This window comes from Centropristis striata, chromosome 8 (assembly GCF_030273125.1).
Source record: "Centropristis striata isolate RG_2023a ecotype Rhode Island chromosome 8, C.striata_1.0, whole genome shotgun sequence".
NCBI lineage: Eukaryota > Metazoa > Chordata > Actinopteri > Perciformes > Serranidae > Centropristis > Centropristis striata.
This window is the reverse complement of record NC_081524.1, coordinates 26,213,932-26,234,857: the sequence shown is the minus strand read 5'-3', so window position 1 is coordinate 26,234,857 and position 20,926 is coordinate 26,213,932. Positions and strand designations below refer to the sequence as shown.

Sequence of the window (20,926 nt, the reverse complement as noted above, 5' to 3'; positions counted from 1 at the left end):
ACAGCTATAGTAAGTAGTTAGATGAGATGCAGCGTGTGAAGCTGATTAGAACCTTTAAATAGAGCAGACACTGTTAATGTACAGTATTATACAGTAAGTACTATCTAAGGTAGGCAGGTGTTGTACTGTACATGTCAACGTTGTTTACAGTAAGAATTGGATGTACTGTATATCTTGTTATCTAATGAGTGACGACACTCTCCTGCAGGACTATAATGTCCTGGTGTTCACAGCTCTCTCTGACTAATGAGCTTTACAAGCTCTGGCCCTTCTTTCCTCCAGGTTTACAGAGTGGACAGCCACTGTGTTTAATTGCTGCATTACTCACTGTCTGCTGTGCTTTAGCTAACAATGACAACCCATACACAGCTTGGCCTCCGTGTGGACGGGTTCTGACTCGAGCACAGCATGAAGCTCTAATCACAAAAACATCTGTTGGGCTCATTTCTGCAAACAGAGCAGATCGTCCACACACAAGCTGAATACCTTCATCCCACCTGGGTCAGAAAGCATGTCATGTGATCAATCAATCAATCAAATCAAATCAAAATGACTTTATTTATCCCCAAGGGTAAATCCAGTGAGACTGTTAGCTCTGTTGAGACAGAGACAGCCTGATGGCTGTAGGAGCGAAGGATCTTTTGTATCTCTCCGTCCTGCAACAGAGAGAGAGGAGCCGTCCACTGCTGTTTTTTTGGTCCATAAAGGTTTTGTGTAGTGGATGATTCGGGTATTTCAGGATGGCCTGGAACATCTTGACAGGTCATCTCTCCACCACCTCCTCCAGTGTGTCCAACCTGGCTCCAACCACAGAACCAGCTCTTTAGACCAGTCTGTCCAACCGCCTTGCATCTCTGTGTGTGATGCTGCCTCCCCAGCAGACTGCAGCATAAAACAACACACTACCACCACAGACTGATAAAACATCTGCAGCATCTTACTACAGATGTCCAGAGATCTGAGCTTCCTTAAGAAAAAGAGGCGGCTCTGCCCCTTTTTGTAGAGAGCGTCTGTGTTTAGGGACCAGTCCAACTTATTATCCAGGTATACACCTAGATGCTTATAACTTGCCACCACCTCGATGTCCACCCCACAGGTATTCACTGGCTGAAGGGGGGGCTTAATCCTGCGGAAATCTCTGATCATTTCCTTAGTCTTTGAGGTGTTCAGTAGGAGATAGTTCTTGTGACTCCAGTCACTGAAGGCTTTTATCAGATCCCTACATTCAGATTCCTGTCCATTCCTGATACAAGCCACAATAGCAGTGTCATCCGAGTATTTCTGAGATTTCTATATTTGAGAGGAACAACATGTATACAGCATCACTGTGAGTGCTGAGTAATCTCCCTCTCTACTCCATTATGTGCTCTATTATCTGTATAATCTGCCTTTTACCAGCTGATAGCTGCGTAGGTGACCTGCTGTGGGTTTTAAGCATAAGAAGGCCTTTGAATGCTCAAAGAAACTTATAACTTTAGATTAAATATTAAACTCCAGGTGGAAAACTGTCTCTCTTCTCTCTACAGGCAGTCATGGCCCACCAGAGTGGACATGCACCAGGACATAGAGGACAGCTTGGCAGCATCCTCTATCTCCCATGCTGGAGGCCCTCAGTCCCCGGCCCGCAGTGCAGAGAACCTGCTCAATGGGCACCGATCCAAAGGCCTGATGGATCTGGGCAGACGAGAGGAATCGACAGTGACTGACTCTCCGGGACCACTGGCAGGGGTACGCTCATCTTCACACACACTAGGAATTTCACAGCAAAGTGAATCTGTCGGTTTCACTTTGTTTGTTTGAATGCACTGGATACTTAACATTCTGTCTGAATCTCTTCTAACACATGTTTTTAATGGGCTGAAGCTAAAGTCTGTCAGAGTGACTTACATCGCTGGTGAAAGTGAGTTATGACGGTCGGCTTGGAGCTTCCCCATCTGCCGTTGCTCTTTCAAAATAAATCGGTGGGACCATAGCAATAGAAAAAGATATAAGGGACATTGCACTGTCTGCCTGGGTCATTTGGCTGGTCCAAAACAAAATGGTGATTTACGTCAGTGGGGCTGTAAAGACAAAGAGACAGACATATGAATAGATGGCAGGACAGCTCTAGTTTCTCTTGTCTCTGTATCCGGCTGCTGTCTGAAACTGTAGATGTGCTAAATCACAAAAGATACCATTTCTGCATAATGTCGCTGTAGTGAAAAAAAACTTTTGAAGACTTACCAATAGAAATATGCAGCAGTTAAATTCAGCAAACCTCATTTCCTCTCTAGCAGGAAGTTAACAAAACTAGTACACAAAAGGAACTCTGTAACATCTCCACTGCTGCAAAACAAACCACACTCGGTGTGTTCACCACTTGTAAATTGCCGCAGATAAGCGCTGCAATGGTTACCAGTACTGGGACCTGACATGAACATTTAATATCTAGAAATTCACAGTATGAAAATGCTGAATATCCCTGTAACAATGTGGACACATTTAAGTACACTGACAGACTCCAGGCTTATACTAGGTTTTGACCTCTTCTTGTTCCATCTCATTCCAGGGAGCCTGCCCTGCTGCCTCCTGCCCTGCTCCTGGGTCTGCTTCTGGGACAGTTAGGACCGCCACACCGTCCACCTCAGCAGCAGCCAAGCAGCGGACCTGCCTGTTCAGGTCAGTGGAGGGTTGTTACTTTGCACTGGCTTTGACCAAATGTTCACAGAAGTTAGTGCTGAACCAGAAAAGTTATCAAAAATGACTTGGTAATCTGCCATTCAGAGGGATAGAGCCAAATGTTCTCAGATGTAAAGATTGTCCACATTTCCTTGTGCTCCATCTGTGAGAACTGAATATTTATGTGGATGTTTATAGACATTTGGAATTTGACGAGATCATAATAATAATGGTGCTGCTTTGTGGTCCTGTTATCATGCAGTGAATGCAGTCATATCATTTATGTGTCATGTATTTTCAGGGTGGAGGAGGATGAAGAGGAGGAAGAGGAACAGGACCCGTCTCCCCTCCCGACCCAGGTGATCCTGAGGCGTAAGCCCCCCTCCATCACCAACCGCCTCACCTCCAGGAAGAGTGCCCCGGTGCTCAACCAGATCTTCGAGGAGGAGGGGGAGTCGGACGACGACTTTGACATGGACGAGGGCCTTCCGCCCAAACTCAGTCGTCTCAAGATGAACATGGCGGCGGGGAATGCTGCCAACCTGAGTCCTGGGGCCGGCTCCTCCTCGTCCCCTGGGCCCACGCAGAAGCGTTACCACCGGCGCAAGAGCCAAGGGAGGGGATCATCATGTTCGAGCTCCGAAACGAGCGACGACGACTCGGAGAGCCACCGCAGGCGTCTCGATAAGGACTCTGGATTCGGTTACGGCTGGAACAGAAGGGACAGCAGCGAGGGGCCGCCCGGCAGCTCGGGAGGAAACGGGGGAGGCAGCAGCTCAGGACAGAGTAAACCTCCCGGAGAGGGAGGGGGGACCTCTGGTCCAGACAGGGGGAGCCCTCCTGGAGGAGGTGGTAATGGAGGAGGCGGTGGTGGTGACGGGGGAGGGGGGAGTGGGGGAGGAGGAGGGGGTAATAAGGGACAGGACAGCCCCTCCAGTTGTTGTAACAACAGTAGCACTACTGCCCCGTCCCGCAGTGCTCTGTCCCGCTCGTCCCGCACAACCAGCCGCAGCACCGAGCTGGTGGAGAGCCTGAAGCTGATGAGTCTGTGCCTCAGCTCCCAGCTACAGCAGCACCGCAGCGGGCGAGGGGGGCGAGGAGCAGGCGGAGGAGGAGGGGGGAAGTTCATCATAGACCCTCACGGCCTCTCAGGGGGGAGTGTGAAAATCCAGGAGAAATCAGCCTGGAGGATGTGCATCGGCTCCACCGGGAGCCTGGACACCATCACCCTCCCCACCACCACCGCCCTGCCGCGCACCCACGCCGCGCACCACCACCGTAAAACGGCGCCGCACGGCCCCCCCAGCAGCAGGGACGCTCACAACAACCTGAGTGCTCTGAAAAACGGCGTGCTTCAACTACCTCTGTGTGAGAAGACCATCTCTGTGAACATCCAGCGGGGCGGGGGCTCCAGGGACGGCCTGCTCTGTACCACGGCTCCGGCCAGCTGCTGCCACGTCATCTGAAGCCCTCCAACCCTCCGTGTTCACCTCCATCCTTTCACAGTGAAACACATGAGTGAGTGTGTTCACCTCCGGTCACCAAGCTGCAGCTTCTACTGTTTTTTACTGTCTTAGTAACAACATGCTGGTTTTACAACATTTTCAATGAGCAACGTTTATTTTGATGGGAACTGGATATGGGATGGAAAACATTTTTAAATGTTTCGAAGCATAAAGAAAAGGTCAATATCATGAGAACAAAGTAGTAATTTTAAAAGACCGATTCATAATAATTTGAGAATAGAGTTGCATTTTTACAAACAAGTCATATTTTGTGGTGAAGTTGTATTGGTTTTATATTGTAATTTTGAGGAAAAAGTCAAATTATTTTGAGAATAAAGTCAGAGAAAGAACTTCTCACATTAAGACTTTCTTGTCAAGCTCTGAATTTATTCCACTACTGTGACTTTTTTCTTAAATGTCTTATATTCACAATTACAACTTTATTCAAAAAAAACACCTATTCCTGAAACGTAACAGCAGCCATGATGCTGTGCAGTAGCTGCAGGTACTGTACTTAAAACCAGTTCCCTCTGAATGTTGGTGAGCAGCTGGATTAGAAAGTGAAATCACATTTCTATGAATCAAAAAAGGGGAAAAAGGGAAAATGTTTTAATTTTCACTCCAGTCTGGTCTCCATATTGCACTCAGACAATCTGTTTTATGTTGTTTTTAAAAATGATTTCAGCTTATGTGTCAAACCCCTTCGCATGTGGACAGCCAGAGTGGTTTATCAAAGAGTGTAGCAGGACAAATCACCAACACGTGTGGAAATGTTACTGCTGACCATATATTTAAAATGTTTTTTTTTAAATCCATTTTTCATTGTGTTGCTGTAGTTGCTGATAGAGAACATGAGTTGTGTCTGCCTCAGTCTGTTCACCCAAAGCCTACTGTACAATTGGGGTGCAGAGTGCTGATTCGTGTAAGGAGTATGTATATAGAGTATGTTGAAAAGTAAAGTTTATTTTTAAAACATGTACATTTTGCTGTTTGAACATGTGGACAGGGCCTGTGTGCTCAGGAGCTTTAAAGAAGCTGGCACACAGAGGAAAGACAGGACGGGGATTCTCTAAGGGCATTGGCAATAAGCTATAGTGTGTCGCAGCTATCTGTACAGAAACATTTTTATTAGTTTCTTTTTTTGGGGGGGACTTTTTCACATTGGACTGAACAGAAAAGAAGGAAAGCTGTTTGAAATCTTTCTTTCCAGCTTTGGTTGTTGTCTGAGTTTTCTTTTTCAAACCAAATGTAAATAGAGTTGTAAATATGGTGCTCTTTCTCTTTATGTAGAACAGCCGAGTGAACCCTTTGGTGCATAGCCTTATGATAATTAGTAATACTGTATGGTTGTCTCAGCTAAAAACAAAGCCTATTCATACTGTCAGGTCTGTTTGACTGTCGTCTTACTCAGCAGTATCCAGGTGAATGATGTGCATGTGTTTCAGTGTTTGACATTCAGTGACACAGAGAAAATCAGCCACAGAAATGTTACTGGACCAAAAAGCAGCAGAAGAAGAAAAGAAGAAAAAAAAAAAAAGAGTTGGAACTGACAGAAATATTTAGTGTATTATTCTGTAGTTGATACCTGTTGTCAGAAGTTACATATAGCTATGGTAATATCCAAAAATAAAATGTGGAATACTGTCTCATATGTGTGTCTCAGTGATGCTCTTCATGACTCAAGTGACATATTACCATCTTACCGCATGTTATCCAGCAGCCACAGATCAACCTGATGATTCATTCGGAGCAGTGGTGGATAAAATATTCAAATTTCTTACTGCAGTAAAAGTACTAATACCACACTGTGAAATGACTCCACTACAATTAAAAGTCCTGCATTCAAAATGTACTTAAGTAATAGTACAAAGTATCAAAAGTAAAAGTAGTAGATTGTTTTTTATGTTCCAAATATATTAGATTGTTTGTATTGGTGCATTTATGTAAGCAGTTTTGATTTAGTAACAGGGCTCTTTTAATTTAATAAGTCTAATCACTTTAAATTGACGTTTTTCATGGTAAATCTCAACCTGAAAAGTAACTTAATCTGTCAGCTAAATGTAGTGGTGTAAAAAGTAAAACAGGAGTCGAAGTATAAAGTTACATAAAATGGAAATACTAAAGCAAAGTACGCATACCTCAAAATTGTACTTGAGTAAATGTACTTGATGAATCTTTGTTTCGTCCAGTATGATCTGTCTAAAACCTTGGATGATTTTTTTTTAAGAGGTTGTTCAGAAACTAGCTGCGGAAAGAAACTGAACCTTAATGATGTGAAGGTCACTGAAAAGCTCCACAGAGTTGAGAGCAGCTGCAGTCTTATTCTTAACTACAAGCAATTATCACATTATAAAATACATTTTATATTACTTGTAGCTGTTGATGACATAAAATATATGCTTGTGCTGCTTTAAACTGATGTGATTAAGATAGTGAGCTGTGATCCAGGTCAGTGAAGGTGTTGAGAAGCAGTGAGCTGTGATTAACATGCTACATGACACTCGGCCTCTCCACTCAAGTAACACAGAGGCTTCCAGAGCAGAGGGCACACTCAGGTTTCTATGAACTCTCCTCTTCATTTCCTCCACAGCACTGCAACTAAGAATTCCTACAAACACACAACAGGAACAGCTGGACACACATTTCAATTCCTTCTTTATATGGTTTCAATCTGCTTTATTCTCCACAACAGTTTCAATACATGAGGTTGTGTAAATACCAAAGCAGAGAAACATTAATATTCAGAGACATTGCAATTCAAGGCACCAGGGGTGTAACAGGAGTGCATGGTTTAACTTCAAGTCATATTCATCTCCACGGGGAGTAACAGGCTGGATATACCCTGGTCTCAGTACATGCTAACATGAGACAGAAATCAACATTCACCGTCACCTGTGGAAGCAAAGTCATCATATGCTGTAACTGTGGGATTTGATCTCCAGCGAATACTTCAAAGCTAAATACCACTGCCACTACCAATCCGTGGTGTTGGATGATATGGTGAAAGTTTTATTTTGAAAACCATCTTACCGGAATTTATGTGGTTTGAATTCCCAAAAAGTAATTCAAGTTTTCAGACAGAAAACTCAGCCATCCAGATCTTTCCTGGGTCACATGACTTACATTAATTCAGGCTCTGCTGCCCCGATGATCAAATCAATCAAATAAAAAAAAATTATCTTAACTTTTTTTTGCTAAAATGAACAATAATACTTGAGCAACATGAATGTAGCTTCTTATTTCTATTGGACAAATTAATTTTCTTTCTCTATTTGTTAGCCCCTTTTTTTAGGATACTAAAGTTTCACCAAATAACCGAATGGAAATATCAAAGAGGTGAATTCAGACCACATACATGTCAAAGTAAAATACTGAGTTTAACATGCCATTACCACTGAAGAATATAGCAGTGATGACATGGTTGCTTATAGGACTGAAATCTTTATGGTCACTGTCTGCTTCCATACTTGGACATGAGAACTCAGGATGAGCGTCTGTTTTGTTACAAGCAGCTTGAATACTGAAAGTGAGCCAGCAGTGTCTTGGATGAAGGCTTTGCAATGCTGTGTATACACCATCACTCATTCATAACCGTAAACTTTAATATGTGCGTAATCCCACACCACAGTACTGATTAAATTCAACCCAAAGAACAGAAACAAAATGTAATTTCCTGCATATAAAATCTAGATTTGCTACATTATATATATATATGTCGTAATACAGCACTCTTCTGTGATTTTAACACTTTTATCCCCCGTTAATAAAGCTCACTACAGTGCATCTTATTTAGAGTGGTGAGCAGCACTGACCCACTGGGATCCTAGCAACATTTTGCATATAAAACACACACCAACACACATTTGTGAGTGTGTGTGTTGGTGTGTTAAAGCTGTGTGAAGTGTCTGCTAGTTGGTCCGTCACTGTCTGAAGCTCCTCCTCTCCTCCTCACAGGGGGGTCTTACTGAGCTCCGAGGCCTCGAGCATTTTCTGCAAAACAGCAACAGCTTCATGAGTTATTTCAATACACAAAAGTGCAGTGAGGTGTGTGTGTGTGTGTGTGTGTGTGTGTGTGTGTGTGTGTGTGTGTGTGTGTGTGTGTGTGTGTGTGTGTGGTCAGAGTGTAGCTGGCATCCATCCTGTTGGTTAGCTTTTCCTTCTATTGGAATCAGAAGCAGGAAGTGATGTTCTGCTAACTGATCATGTCCAAATAGTGTAAATAGTAAATAGTTGTTCCACTTGCTCCATGGTTTCTATAGACCGTAAGGTTTATTTCCAGACGTGGAGGCATTCAGATTTGACCCCTGGTACTAGGCAACAAATTTCAGGCTGTTAAATTGCAATATTGTTTACCTTTTTGCAGGTATAAAAGTGGTAAAAATTAATCATCTAGTTTCAAATAAATCAATTAGTTTTATTTATATGCTCTTATTATACATAGACTGCACAGAACTTATGCAAAGTAATATTTTTAAATTGAGCCAAATTGAGGCTTTAAACTAAACTTTGTTACAGAAAAAAGTATCTTGAGTAGAACAAAGTTGCAATTTTGGCAAAGATATACATGGTTATAATGCAGAGTAATGGGGCAAAAAAAATTGAAAAAATGCAATACTGACGTCAACGACCTCTCAAGATCACCAGAGGACAAATACAAACTGCCTCCACATCTGAAATAAAATGTTTGGGTATGTAGATTATATGCTGAAACTTTCATGCTTTAGTCATGAAATGCACAATTGGTTTGCCTATCTGCCCCACTAACAGAGACTTCTCCTTTTACTTTTAACAGAACAAATCCACCAGCAGACACACTGCAGACACAGGAGAGATCAGGGAGGCTGGTGGGTTCAAAAGCGCCGCTTGTCAACCGGCCCCAGGCCAGTTGGGGGCCCCTATGGGAGCCCCACCTTACTCCATTCAAACACAATGCAGGTGCATGATTCTGTATTAAAGAAGTAGGCTATTTTCCTATTTACCTACATACAAACTGACTTTTTTTGCAACCAGTGGAGTCGCCCCCTGCTGGACATTAGAAATAATGCAGGTTGAAGGCACGGTTTAAGAGATTGAATACATTTTTTTGTATTTAGCTACCGCTGAGATTTGCACTTTATACTACCATTTAGATTTATTGTTGATTTTTATTTTTTTGAACGATTAATATTTATACAGACTGGAAAATAGTTTTTAAAAATCATATTTTCTCTATATATTTATCAGTATTTTGTCTTATCGTCAAGAATATTGTAATGGCAAAAATACTGTGAAATATTGTGATAATCTTTAAGGGCCATATCGCCCACCCCTGGAGCATCACTCAACCCGCCCTGCTCTATACAAACATTGATGACATTGATCACGAAAGATAAAACGGCGCTCCGTTTTCCTTTATATTTGTCACGTTTCTTATATAGTTATTGATAAGAATAGAACTCAATCTAGTAAATAATGTTAATTAGGTTGACTGTTTAATTTCCACTTTAACCTGCTAAAATATTCAGAAGTCATAACACCGCACTGCTCTTTTTGTTGTTAGATTATTTATAACGCTGGTTTGAGGGGCGCCCTGTGAGTTTTTGCCAAAGGCCCCAACAGACTCTAGAATCACCCCTGGGTGGTTTTAAACTCTTAGAATCAGTCACATGGGAACATGTGATATCACAAATCCATGATAGGTAATGTAAATCATCAGTTTTCCTTGAACCTCTTCACTGTTGCCTGTGTCTCTGTCTCCCACAATGTTTGTATGAAGACATTACATGTGAGTGAAAGGCTGCAGGGCCTGGACAGTCATACAGAGGCAGGCAGGTATTCATCCGGAGCAGGAGAGAGATCTGATCTTTTCACAGCTGTCCAAACACCACAAGTCTGTCTGCGGGGTTTTTCCACCAGTTAGACAGGAGCCAGAGAACAACTAAAGATGGAAACATGGACAGCTGGTCCTGATGCTTTACAACACTTCCTGGTGCTCTTGAATAACTCACAGTCCACGACTTTACAGACGCCCCCTTCTTCCCTAGATGCTGATCTTGGCCGAGTTCCTTTTTAATCAATTAATTCTTTCGTGCTCCTGGCAAAACGCAAAGCAGAGCAGAGGCAGTGAGCTGAGGCAGCAGCTTCGCTTCAGACAAACTGACTCCCTCAGGACCATAAAGAGCAGTTAAAGCCTTTAATGCATTAATGCGTTTTAATCAACACTTTTTCACTGATTTTTGTCGGGTGAGTTTGCAGAGTAAAGAGATGGAGCAGGATATCTCATACTTCTTATCAATGCTATGACAGTTACTGACAATAACTCAAGCAGGAACCTCCACTGCCATGACTGGATGTGCTGCTTGTATGATAGTGGAAATATTGGCTAATGTCACTTCATTTTGATACTTTTCTTTTTTAACATGTCATTTGGATTTGACCTCATATTATTTGAGGATTTTACATCGTTGCATGTTTGTTAAAAGAGTTTTTCTTCATCTGAGTTGAGGCTATCGTATGCAGAGTTTATAGTTCTATAAAAAGGTTAGTTTGCTTTTAACACTAAACTTTAAAGTTGCAATTGCAGCTGGATGATGGACTGTATAGTAACAGTAGTCACTGTGACTTCACTGATTGGTTTTTAGACTTCGGTTTTGAAATCTAAACTTTGATTTTGGCCATTGCCGTCTTGGTTTAAGGCCAAGGTTTAAGTGTTTTTTTGCTACCAGTAAATGTGCAGAATGTCTCGGTAGCTGGAATAATGTTAATTCATCAGCTAACACTAGTGCTAAACAAGACAAGATTTTTAAGTGAGCAAAATGTTCCAGTTAACTTAGTGTAATGAAAACACACTGTGAAAGGGTCAAAGTTTACAGAGTGCACCGTAGCCCCACACTAAAGCATACCAATCATGTATTTTCCTCTAAATAGGACCAGAATATGCTGTATTAAAGAATACTTAAATCTAACGGTTGGGTATAAACTCATTATGACAATGTCTACTGAGGTCGTAAATCAACTAAGAAGTAGGCTAATTTCCAACATACAAACTGACTTCTTTTTGCAACCAGTGGAGTTGCCCCCTGCTGGACATTAGAAAGAATGCACGTTTTAGGCACGGTTTAAGAGCACATTTTTTTGTATTTGTCAACTGTTGAGATTTGCACTTTATACTACAATTTAGATATATGGTTGATTCTTATTATCTTGTACGATTCTCATTTATACAGACATATACAGCAAATCATTTTTAATCATCATTTAATCATTTTTTCTCTATATATTTTTCAGTATTTTGTCTCATTGTCAAGAATATTGCAATTGCAAAAATACTGTGAAATATTGTGATAATCTTTAAGGGCCATATCGCCCCCCTCTGGAGCATCACTCAACCCGCCCTGCTCTATACAAACATTGATGACATTGATCACAAAAGATAAAACGGTGCTCCGTTTTCCTTTATATTTGTCACGTTTGTTATGTAATTATTGATAAGAATGGAACTCAATCTAGTAAATAATGTTAATTGGGTTGACTGTTTCACTTCCACTCTAACGTGCTAAAATATTCAGAAGTCACAACACCACACACGCCTATCCTGCTCACTGCCTCACTACACAGCACTGAAGCAACAGCTTTGTTCCCTCTGCCATGAAATGAACTCTCCGCACTGATTGTCTGTCTGTGCACTTTGTGTTTGGACATCGTGTTTTGGCAGGTGCTACAAAAGCTCCATCTTTTCATTTGTGTTCACTGGGATGACAACAAATGGAAAGCTGTCAGCTGTATCTACTGTTTCTGTGTGTGATGAAGTCAGGGTGAAGGTATGAAGTGTCCTCTCTGCTGTGATTGATCTGCTCAGATGGTGGCGCAGGAAGCTGACTGGTAGCTGGAGAAGTGCAGCCAAGAAAGTCACTTGTCAGTCTGATCAAGTGTCTGCTGTGGGAATGTGAGCTCAGCACCACTTTATCTGAATGTACAGACACTCCTGTGACTGTCTGCCTGTGTGTGTGCACGTCGAGTTCACTACATTCATATTGTAGAGAAGGACACAAAGAAAAACAGCTTGTTGCATTAGAATCACAAATATTAGTCCACTGAATCATTAAATCCTACAACTCTTGACTCATTCACAAAGACCATCTGCACACTCGTCATTGTATTTCTGATCAACTCATTCATGCTTCCATTTCTATTCATGTTCACAACAGATGTGTGACAGTGTGCCATTTGTTACTAAAGAGTAAAAGAAGAATCACATCCTGCTCTCAGAGACCAGCAGACACATAGAGCAGGTGTGTGTCAGTTGGAGGCCACCATGATAAATGGTGAAGAGAATTGTACTTTTTCTTAAAGTTTATTAAAGGGATAGTTCAGTCAGTAGATGATGGTCTGCATGTTCCCAGGTTGGAGAACCAGATGCACTCCAGGCAGGAAACAAATCAACTTATAGATGCAGACCGGGACTCACACAAAACATATTTTGCCCACCTAAACAATCTAACCTATGCATTTAGCAATACTTTTTCTGAACTGTAGAACTCCGCTACAGTGTGCGAAGCATATAAGTGTGGTATATATACTTAGGATGGAAGTTTTTCTGTTCAAAAGAAGAAGTGCCAAATGCTACTGCTGTGTGTCTGCTAAATTTACAATATAGCGTATATAATTATAATATATTGTACACACAGCCGTTGCATTTGGCACTACTCCGGCTCTACTTCCACTATGGCTTGCGGTTCTTCTGTGTGGAGTTTGCATGTTAGGTTTATTTTGTGAGCTTGAATGGTTGTCTGCCCTGTGATAGTGTGGAGACCATAGACTGTATAAATAATGGACATAGTCACCATTATGTCACCCATTGGTTTGTGGCCCGTTGGAAGCATCGAGTTCAGCGAGAGGGATCTGACGACACTGACTACACGCCTCTCTACACCTCAACCTGACTGATTCATGTTAGCATTAACTGGGATGTTCATTTTGGCAAAAAACAAAAACAAAATGTTCGTTACTTACATCATAAAACTGAACAGCGACTCCTTGGAGAGTCTGTTAGTCAAACTAAATGCTGAACAAGACATTTTAATGAACAAAACGTTCAAATAAACTGTCATTAAGTGAAAATACAGTGAAAGGGTCAAAGTTATGAGACCAAACCGCTAAATGTACTTTTTTATATCTATATAACGTTATATATAACTTTATTGACATGTTGTCATAGATACACATTGTTCTGCTTCTCTCCTGATGACGGCTCACCTTGTTAGCCATCTGTCAATCAAAGGTAGCCACGCCCCAAATCATACGATTCTTTATCTTCTATTTTCTTCTAAATGGGGCCATTATTTACACTATTAACATAATTGTCTTGAAAAAGATTTTTTTACTAGTGACTGAGATCAAAGTGTCCTAAAAACATTTCTGAGGTAATAAATCAAGTGAGAAGTTTTCTCATTTTGCATTGAAATTAATGGACAGAAATGTTTTTGCAGCCAAACTTAGCGCCCCCTGCTGGAATATTCGGTAGAATGCAGCTTAAGGTACTTCCTGGTTTGCCTCCTTGCTCAGACCCGGAGGTTGCCGCCTGGTGGAGACCTTACTAGAGTGAACCCGCCTCTCACCCACCGTCAGCTGGGATCGATTTTAGTATTCATATTAATTATTCTGTTGGGGATAAGGTGCATTTTTCTAAATATGGCAAAACTGATCAATGTCACAAACAGTCTTACATCACATTTGTGCCACTTGAGAATGATTATTCTTGTACTTGTTCTTGGACTTAATGTATGTTGATGAAGGCGAATGATCTGTGGGCTCCTCCTGCAATATGTGCACCAATGCAGGATAAACTGGTTTCAACACCACAAACAGTAAATTAAGTCATCAAACAGGCCAAAAAACAGCCAGTGTTTCTGTGTTTCCATCTCAGTCTGGTGTCACTCTACTGTTCCTCAAGAAGCAGTCTAACTTCCTTCACTTTACTCTGACTCAGTCAGTCTATCTTTCCGAGGTCAAACAGGGGTCATCAAGGGAAAAAAAAACATTTAAGGTAGAGTAAGTCAACCAGAGGATGTGATGACGTGAAGTATTCTGCCATGCTGACTGTTTAATCTTGTTATGACTGAGATGCTGATGAATGTCCCAAACTCCATGTTATACAGTACCACAGATTCACAAACCAACCACTGAGTTAGGATATTAGATGAACATTCAACAATATTAAAGAGGAATAACATCCAAGAGAAAACACAAACCCACTGAACAGTGTCAGTATGATCCAAAGTCACACAGCGCAGCTACTCACCCTCCATGATGGGGCTGTCTCTGCAGAACCAAGAGACCACAGAACAACATGGATCAGAACAAACACACAGCTGACTCCAGGCCAGGCCTGCAGCTGTGCAATGTATCTCTGTATCAGAAGACTGAGTTGTGTAAATTGCAGCTGGGCAAACTGCATTTAAAGAGTCAAAGCTGTAAAATGGATACAGACTGTGCAGCAGCAGGAGTCTGACAGAAACCACATACATAAGAGATGATGAAGCCAAAGCCAAACAGCTCATCAGAGGAGCACTCAGCCCCGTCAGTCCACATCAGACAAATGGCTGTGGTGCCGACCAAGCTAATGCTTTACTGTGGAGCCAATGCAATACTATTAACATAGGGCACACCATCTGTCTCCAGCAAAGTGCTCTGGGACAGGAATCAAGAGCCATTCTTAATGCTCAATGGGAAGCTATGGGTATGAATATACAGAACACGTCTACACGTCTCGGCTCAGGAGTTATCACAGCCTCAACAGGGCCACCCAGAGTGAGTGTGTGTGTGTGTGTGTGTGTGTGTGTGTGTCCTCATGTATGTTGGACTAAATCACCTTACTAATGCCATACACCAAGGCAAATATTCTATCAGCATTAACACTGTAATGTATGTGACATTTATATATCTCCACTATATAAAGCTCCTATACAGTGGCTCATGCACCACAGTTTGACATTGCATTGTCGGTCAGACATGGAGATGCTTGTGAACATGGTCACTATGTGCAATATACTAGTTTACATTACACTTTCAGCTGCTTTACTTTCTGTGAAATATACATTATATCATTACATTATTGTATTTATACATGTATTTATCTTCGTAGTGATTTTGGCCATTTTAGCAGGGAAGATTTATTTATGTTTCATCCACCCACTGAGAGCAAATGCGTTGACATTTTGTTCAAATGTGAATTGACCATCCGCAAAACTCCTCCCCTGAACACTCCTCCAATCATACCTTAGCAACCATTACTAAGAGAAGAGGGTCCATCAAGCTTTGAGCTCTGAGCAACAAGGTGAAACGGTGTGCATATGGGATTTGTAAATCTTACACCAGGTACCCTCGGAGTTTATCGGTAAATTACATACAGTTTGTTTTTGTTTGTTGCTAGACAAAATTAACATTCAATCCAGTTAATGCTCCAGTTCAAACCAATAGGTGACGTCACAGTGACTATGTACATTATTTATATACAATCTGTAATGCTCACACAAGCATTTGGCTGTTAATACAATGCAGACACATGTTTTCCAACAGCTTCTGAACTTCAGACTCTAACTGGCTGCACAAGGTTGAAGAAAGGAGTGAAAGTGTCTCCCTGCTCCCTGAGGTTGATAAAGCAAAGGCAGCCCATGTCATCTGGTTCCTTTTGTGATCAGCCTGTGGAATTTTCACTTATCTAGGAACAAACTGTACATTGAAAACAAAGTGAATTTCACACGCCATGATGATGTAGTATGTCAGAGACCGTTTGTTTGAGTGAGCCTGATAAAGAGCATCCTTTTGTTTAACATCTCAGTCTGCTATGGCAGCAAACAGAAACAATGTGGTTAGATATGTTAGAACAAAGGAATCATTAGGTGCTCTGTGTATCATAAAGGGCCCTTCGGTCTCTTCCTGACTGAAGAGAAGACAAAATGAAAATTCACTGATATTACAAATGTCCAATCTGCACTGTGTCCAGTTTCCACAGCTAATGGCAACATGACATGTTTTTACATATCTGATCTTCACCCTGCAGTGCAAATCTGGAGTGAATGCCGTGTTTTTGCAGGACAGGATAATGATACGGTCTCTTAGTCAAGGTTAGCCAACCTAACTTACTTGGAAGCAATTTTTTTAAATCAACTCCAGTACAGGGAAAAGAGCAGTGGCACCATTTTAAATAACAAATACATCATCATTTCGTCATTATTTACAGAGTCAAATTATCACAAGAAGACATGCATCAAGATCTGAACTTTGAATTATGTCCTGGGAGGAACTCTGAGAGGAGTGCTTACAGATGTTGATGGTGGTTTTGAGTCTGGCCTGATGAAAAAACACTTAGGAAGTGATCTTTTTTTCTAAACAGAAGAATGTATGTTACAAAAAGTTTATCTGCTAAGATGTGTGGAGTTTTAGTTAGAATTCATAGAACACGTCCAAGGCTCGTTGTTTTGTGGTTAGTGCAATGATTATAACTGTAATGTGTTTTTCTCAACTAAAAAAAACAAAACTCACTCTTGAGTTTGTTAACATTGGTGACACTTGACATTTAACATGGTGTTCCTTTATTACTATGCTGTTGAAATGTACCTTTTTCTTGAGGGCCTCCAATGACTCAAACTCCAGACGAGACAGGCTGATCTGAATGTGCTTGGGAACATCTGGGATGAGGAAGCTCAGGATGAACTTGAAGGCCAGCAGCCCGTGCTGAAACCACAGAACAATAGACACATTAGAGACACTTTACACTCAGGTATTTTCAGCCTTTATTTACATCCTCAAAAAAGAATGCAGTGGGGAGAACGTGCATGAAAGAGAGATCAATATAACTTTCTTCTGTTTATTCTGTTTTTATGGGATGCTGTGCTGTAAAATCAGAGAGGATGTCAACCTCTGTACAAATGTCCTCGAAGCAGAAGAAATAAGGCAGTTTGGTGAAACAAACCAGGTGTAAATGTGCTCAGTATCAGTAGCTTTGTTTCCATCAATGAATCTCTTTGTGCATTTTGAAGATTGTTATGAGAAAAGCTTGATGGAAACACCAAAATTTGAAAAATGCGCATAAAAGTTTTTACGCTCACTTGAGGTGTTTTTTTGTCAAATAAGTTGATCAGCTGTTTCCTCTAGCATGAAAAGTTGCCTTATAAGTTGAATCTCATTCCTGAAAACCTATTTTCTCTCATGGGTGGCCAGAGTTGTCCGATTAGCAACCTCTTTTTTTGTTTTTTTTCCTCTCTTGCGCAATCTCTACTTCTTCTACCGTCTTCTGAGTAAAGTATGCTCATGCTTCGTTAGTTCGCATTTTCTTTGATTTCAAAATTTAGCTTAAAAATTTGATTTGACTTTAATGGAAATGCGGTTAGTGACTGTCTGCTGATGGGGCTTGTAGACTATCCTTAATTCCCTGGTGATGCTCTGTATCTGAATACAGCCATCTTCACTTCAGGCTTGTTTAGGGGCCTTTTTTCAGTATTCAACAAATGAAGAACATAAGCATTTTCTTGCTGCACTGTTCTAAAATATGGGAGCCATGTAAAAGAAATCCCTAAGACCTGTACAAAATGTGAGCTTAGAGTTTAAATAAAGGCCTTAAAAATATTATAATGATTATAGTTTCACTTTAAATCCAATGTGCTGGACTACAGAAGCAACAACAAACATATCACTGTCTAATTGCAAACATTACAAATGGTGTCTTAGAACCAAATATCACAATAAACCATTACAACCTGCTGTTTCTCTATTGTTGATTCATACACAGAATAGTACATGTAGTGTACGAGGGTACGTAGCATAATGTATCAGCTGTTACCCAGAATACTGTGTACTTCATGTTCTTCTCACATCAGAAAGACGTGAATCAGCCACAGTGCACATTCACTTACATTTGTGCTAAGCAAAGACAGTTCTCAACTGCCATGAACACACACACACACACACACACACACACACACACACACACACACACCCCTATGCATTGCATTGAGTCTGGAGCAGTGCCAGCTGCCATCAGCTGCTCTGATTCATTCCTGCTGGTCATCATAGTAATGGACTGGTTCCTGCTACAGTAGACTGAGAGCATAGTCGAAGGGACAAATCTTAACATTACAATGCTCAGCCATATGACACTAGCTTCCACCAAGGATGTTTACCTACATTTTGAAACAATTATTTTCAGTAAGAGATCATAATTGCACTTTTAATTAGGGCTGGGCGATATAGACCAAAAGTCATATCCTGATATATTTAGGCTGAATATTGATATAAGACATATATCCCGATATTTTTATTTTTAAGTGAGAGCAAATGTTCATCCATCCATCCATCCATTTTCTTCTGCTTATCCGGGGCCGGGTCGCGGGGGCAGCAGGCTAAGCAGGGCATTCCAGACGTCCCTCTCCCCAGCCACAACGTCCAGCTCTTCCTGGGGGACCCCGAGGCGTTCCCAGGCCAGGAGAGAGATATAATCCCTCCACCGTGTTCTGGGTCTTCCCCGGGGCCTCCTACCAGTTGGACGTGCCCGGAACACCTCTAACGGGAGGCGCCCGGGAGGCATCCTTACCAGATGCCCAAACCACCTCAGCTGACTCCTTTCGACGCGAAGGAGCAGCGACTCTACTCCGAGCTCCCTCCGGATGTCTGAGCTCCTCACCCTATCTCTAAGGCTGAGCCCAGCCACCCTACGGAGGAAGCTCATTTCAGCCGCTTGTATCCGCGATCTTGCTCTTTCGGTCACTACCCAAAGTTCGTAACCATAGGTGAGGGTTGGAACGTAGATGGACCGGTAAATCGAGAGCTTTGCCTTCCGGCTCAGCTCCTTCTTCACCACGACGGTCCGGTACAACGCCCGCATCACTGCTGACGCTGCACCAAACCGCCTGTCCATCTCACGCTCCGTTCTACCCTCACTCGTGAACAAGACCCCGAGATACTTGAACTCCTTCGCTTGAGGCAGTACCTCTCTCCCCACCCAGAGGGGGCAGTCCACCGTTTTCCGGCAGAGAACCATGGCCTCAGACTTGGAGGTGCTAACTCTCATCCCAACCGCTTCGCACTCGGCTGCAAACCGCCCCAATGAGTGCTGGAGGTCCCGGCTTGATGAAGCCAAAAGAACCACATCATCTGCAAAAAGCAGAGATGCAATTCTTAGGTCACCAAACCGAATCCCTTCCTCCCCCCGGCTGCGCCTTGAGATCCTGTCCATGAAAACCACAAACAGAATCGGAGACAAGGGGCAACCCTGGCGGAGGCCAACACCCACTGGGAACGTGTTTGACGTTGTGCCGAGTATGCGGACACAGCTCTCACTTTGGTTATATAGGGACCGGATAGCTCGTAGCAACGAGCCCGGTGCCCCATATTCGCGCAGTACCCCCCACAAGACTCCCCGAGGGACACGGTCGTAGGCCTTCTCCAAGTCCACAAAACACATGTAGACTGGATGGGCAAACTCCCATGCCCCCTCCAGAAGTCTCGCAAGGGTAAAGAGCTGGTCCGTTGTTCCACGGCCAGGATGGAAGCCGCATTGTTCCTCCTGAATCCGAGGTTCGACAATCGGCCGGGAGGAGCAAATGTTCAGTCAAAGTCAAATATGACATGTCACAAGTAGTTTTATTGAAACCGTTTATTTAAGTGAACATCAATACTGCATAACAAGTGGAGTACCTTTTTTAAAAAAATAAAGCTCCATAAAGTACACATTTAAATAAAAAATATCTTAAATAAAAATAGCCTATGAAATTTAAATGGCCAATCTTTTTCTGAAATAAATATATTTAGATGAGAAAAGAATAACAAAACATTACAAAACAAATGAATATAACAAACCTTTGTAAGGGCAGCATTAATATATATAAAGAAAGAAAAAAATTTGAACTATAATCGATATATGCGATATGGTCTTATTCCATATCACATTTAAAATATATCGATACATCTTTTATATCGATATATCGCCCAGCCCTACTTTTAATGTTACTAAATTGTCCTACACCAACAGACCAATGATCTCAGGTAACACAAGATGACAACAACTGTGGAGCCTCAATGTGCTTCCATGATAAGCTGTTAAACAAAGCGGTGGTAATGAATAAAGCTCTGTTCTGAGCCATTGCAGTTTTTACTAAGGACTTCCATGCAACGACTAAATGCTTGTCTCTCCAGTCAGCACAGCAGAACCAGTGCAGAAAGCCCTGATCTTGGCAACTTGTCATATTGATTGAAAGTGCACATAAACACCACAGCTCTTAGTTGATTGTTAATTCTATTCAAGGCTAATTTATATTTGTGAGTGTTCAGCAGCACAAGGTTAGGCTGAGACTGAGTGGACAATGTGACTTCTGAAATGTTGTTCTTTTCAAGGTCTGACAATAAATTCAGTTCAGCCTGACATCTACCTGACATCATGGATGTGATCGAAATTCAGATGTTCAGTTTGAAAGGTTTTCTTATCTTCATTGCTACACTTAAGTACACTGAACTGGCAAAGATACATGATTCTTCTCCTTCACCTACATGACCCCCATGTCTGCTCCTGTGAGTCCCCAGGACCCTCCTTATTGTAATGTCAGCCATGAGAAGTGTGTGTCCTAATCTGAAGACTATAACCTCAAACCATGATAGCACAATGCTAAATTTGAGAGCATGCAACTACAAGACTAATTTTTCCACCATTCAGTATTCAGCACTTGTGCTGTTACCATGGTACCCCTTCACTGTTAATTGGAAAATTAGCATTTCAATCCACCATCAATCCC

General features: G+C 41.9%; 2 protein-coding genes across 3 annotated transcripts in view; one reads left to right on the top strand and one right to left on the bottom strand.

Moving 5' to 3' along the window:
- Nucleotides 1-5,814, top strand: part of snrka (SNF related kinase a) — a 45,860-nt gene extending 40,046 nt beyond the window's left edge. The window contains exons 6-8 of the mRNA XM_059339363.1: nucleotides 1,527-1,728; nucleotides 2,549-2,658; nucleotides 2,960-5,814. Of these exons, the coding sequence (XP_059195346.1) occupies nucleotides 1,527-1,728; nucleotides 2,549-2,658; nucleotides 2,960-4,124 (1,477 nt within the window). The 3' untranslated portion in view covers nucleotides 4,125-5,814. The remainder of the gene's footprint in view (nucleotides 1-1,526; nucleotides 1,729-2,548; nucleotides 2,659-2,959) is intronic.
- Nucleotides 5,815-7,365: 1,551 nt separating this feature from the next.
- Nucleotides 7,366-20,926, bottom strand: part of ano10a (anoctamin 10a) — a 38,707-nt gene continuing 25,146 nt past the window's right edge. Inside the window, exons 13-15 of one of the 2 annotated variants that reach the window (XM_059339527.1) lie at nucleotides 16,761-16,877; nucleotides 14,443-14,462; nucleotides 7,366-8,153 (exon numbers count right to left, since the gene is read on the bottom strand). In XM_059339527.1, coding sequence (XP_059195510.1) covers nucleotides 8,084-8,153; nucleotides 14,443-14,462; nucleotides 16,761-16,877 — 207 coding nt within the window. In that variant the 3' untranslated portion in view covers nucleotides 7,366-8,083. The remainder of the gene's footprint in view (nucleotides 8,154-14,442; nucleotides 14,463-16,760; nucleotides 16,878-20,926) is intronic. The other variant, XM_059339526.1, reaches the window with a different exon arrangement.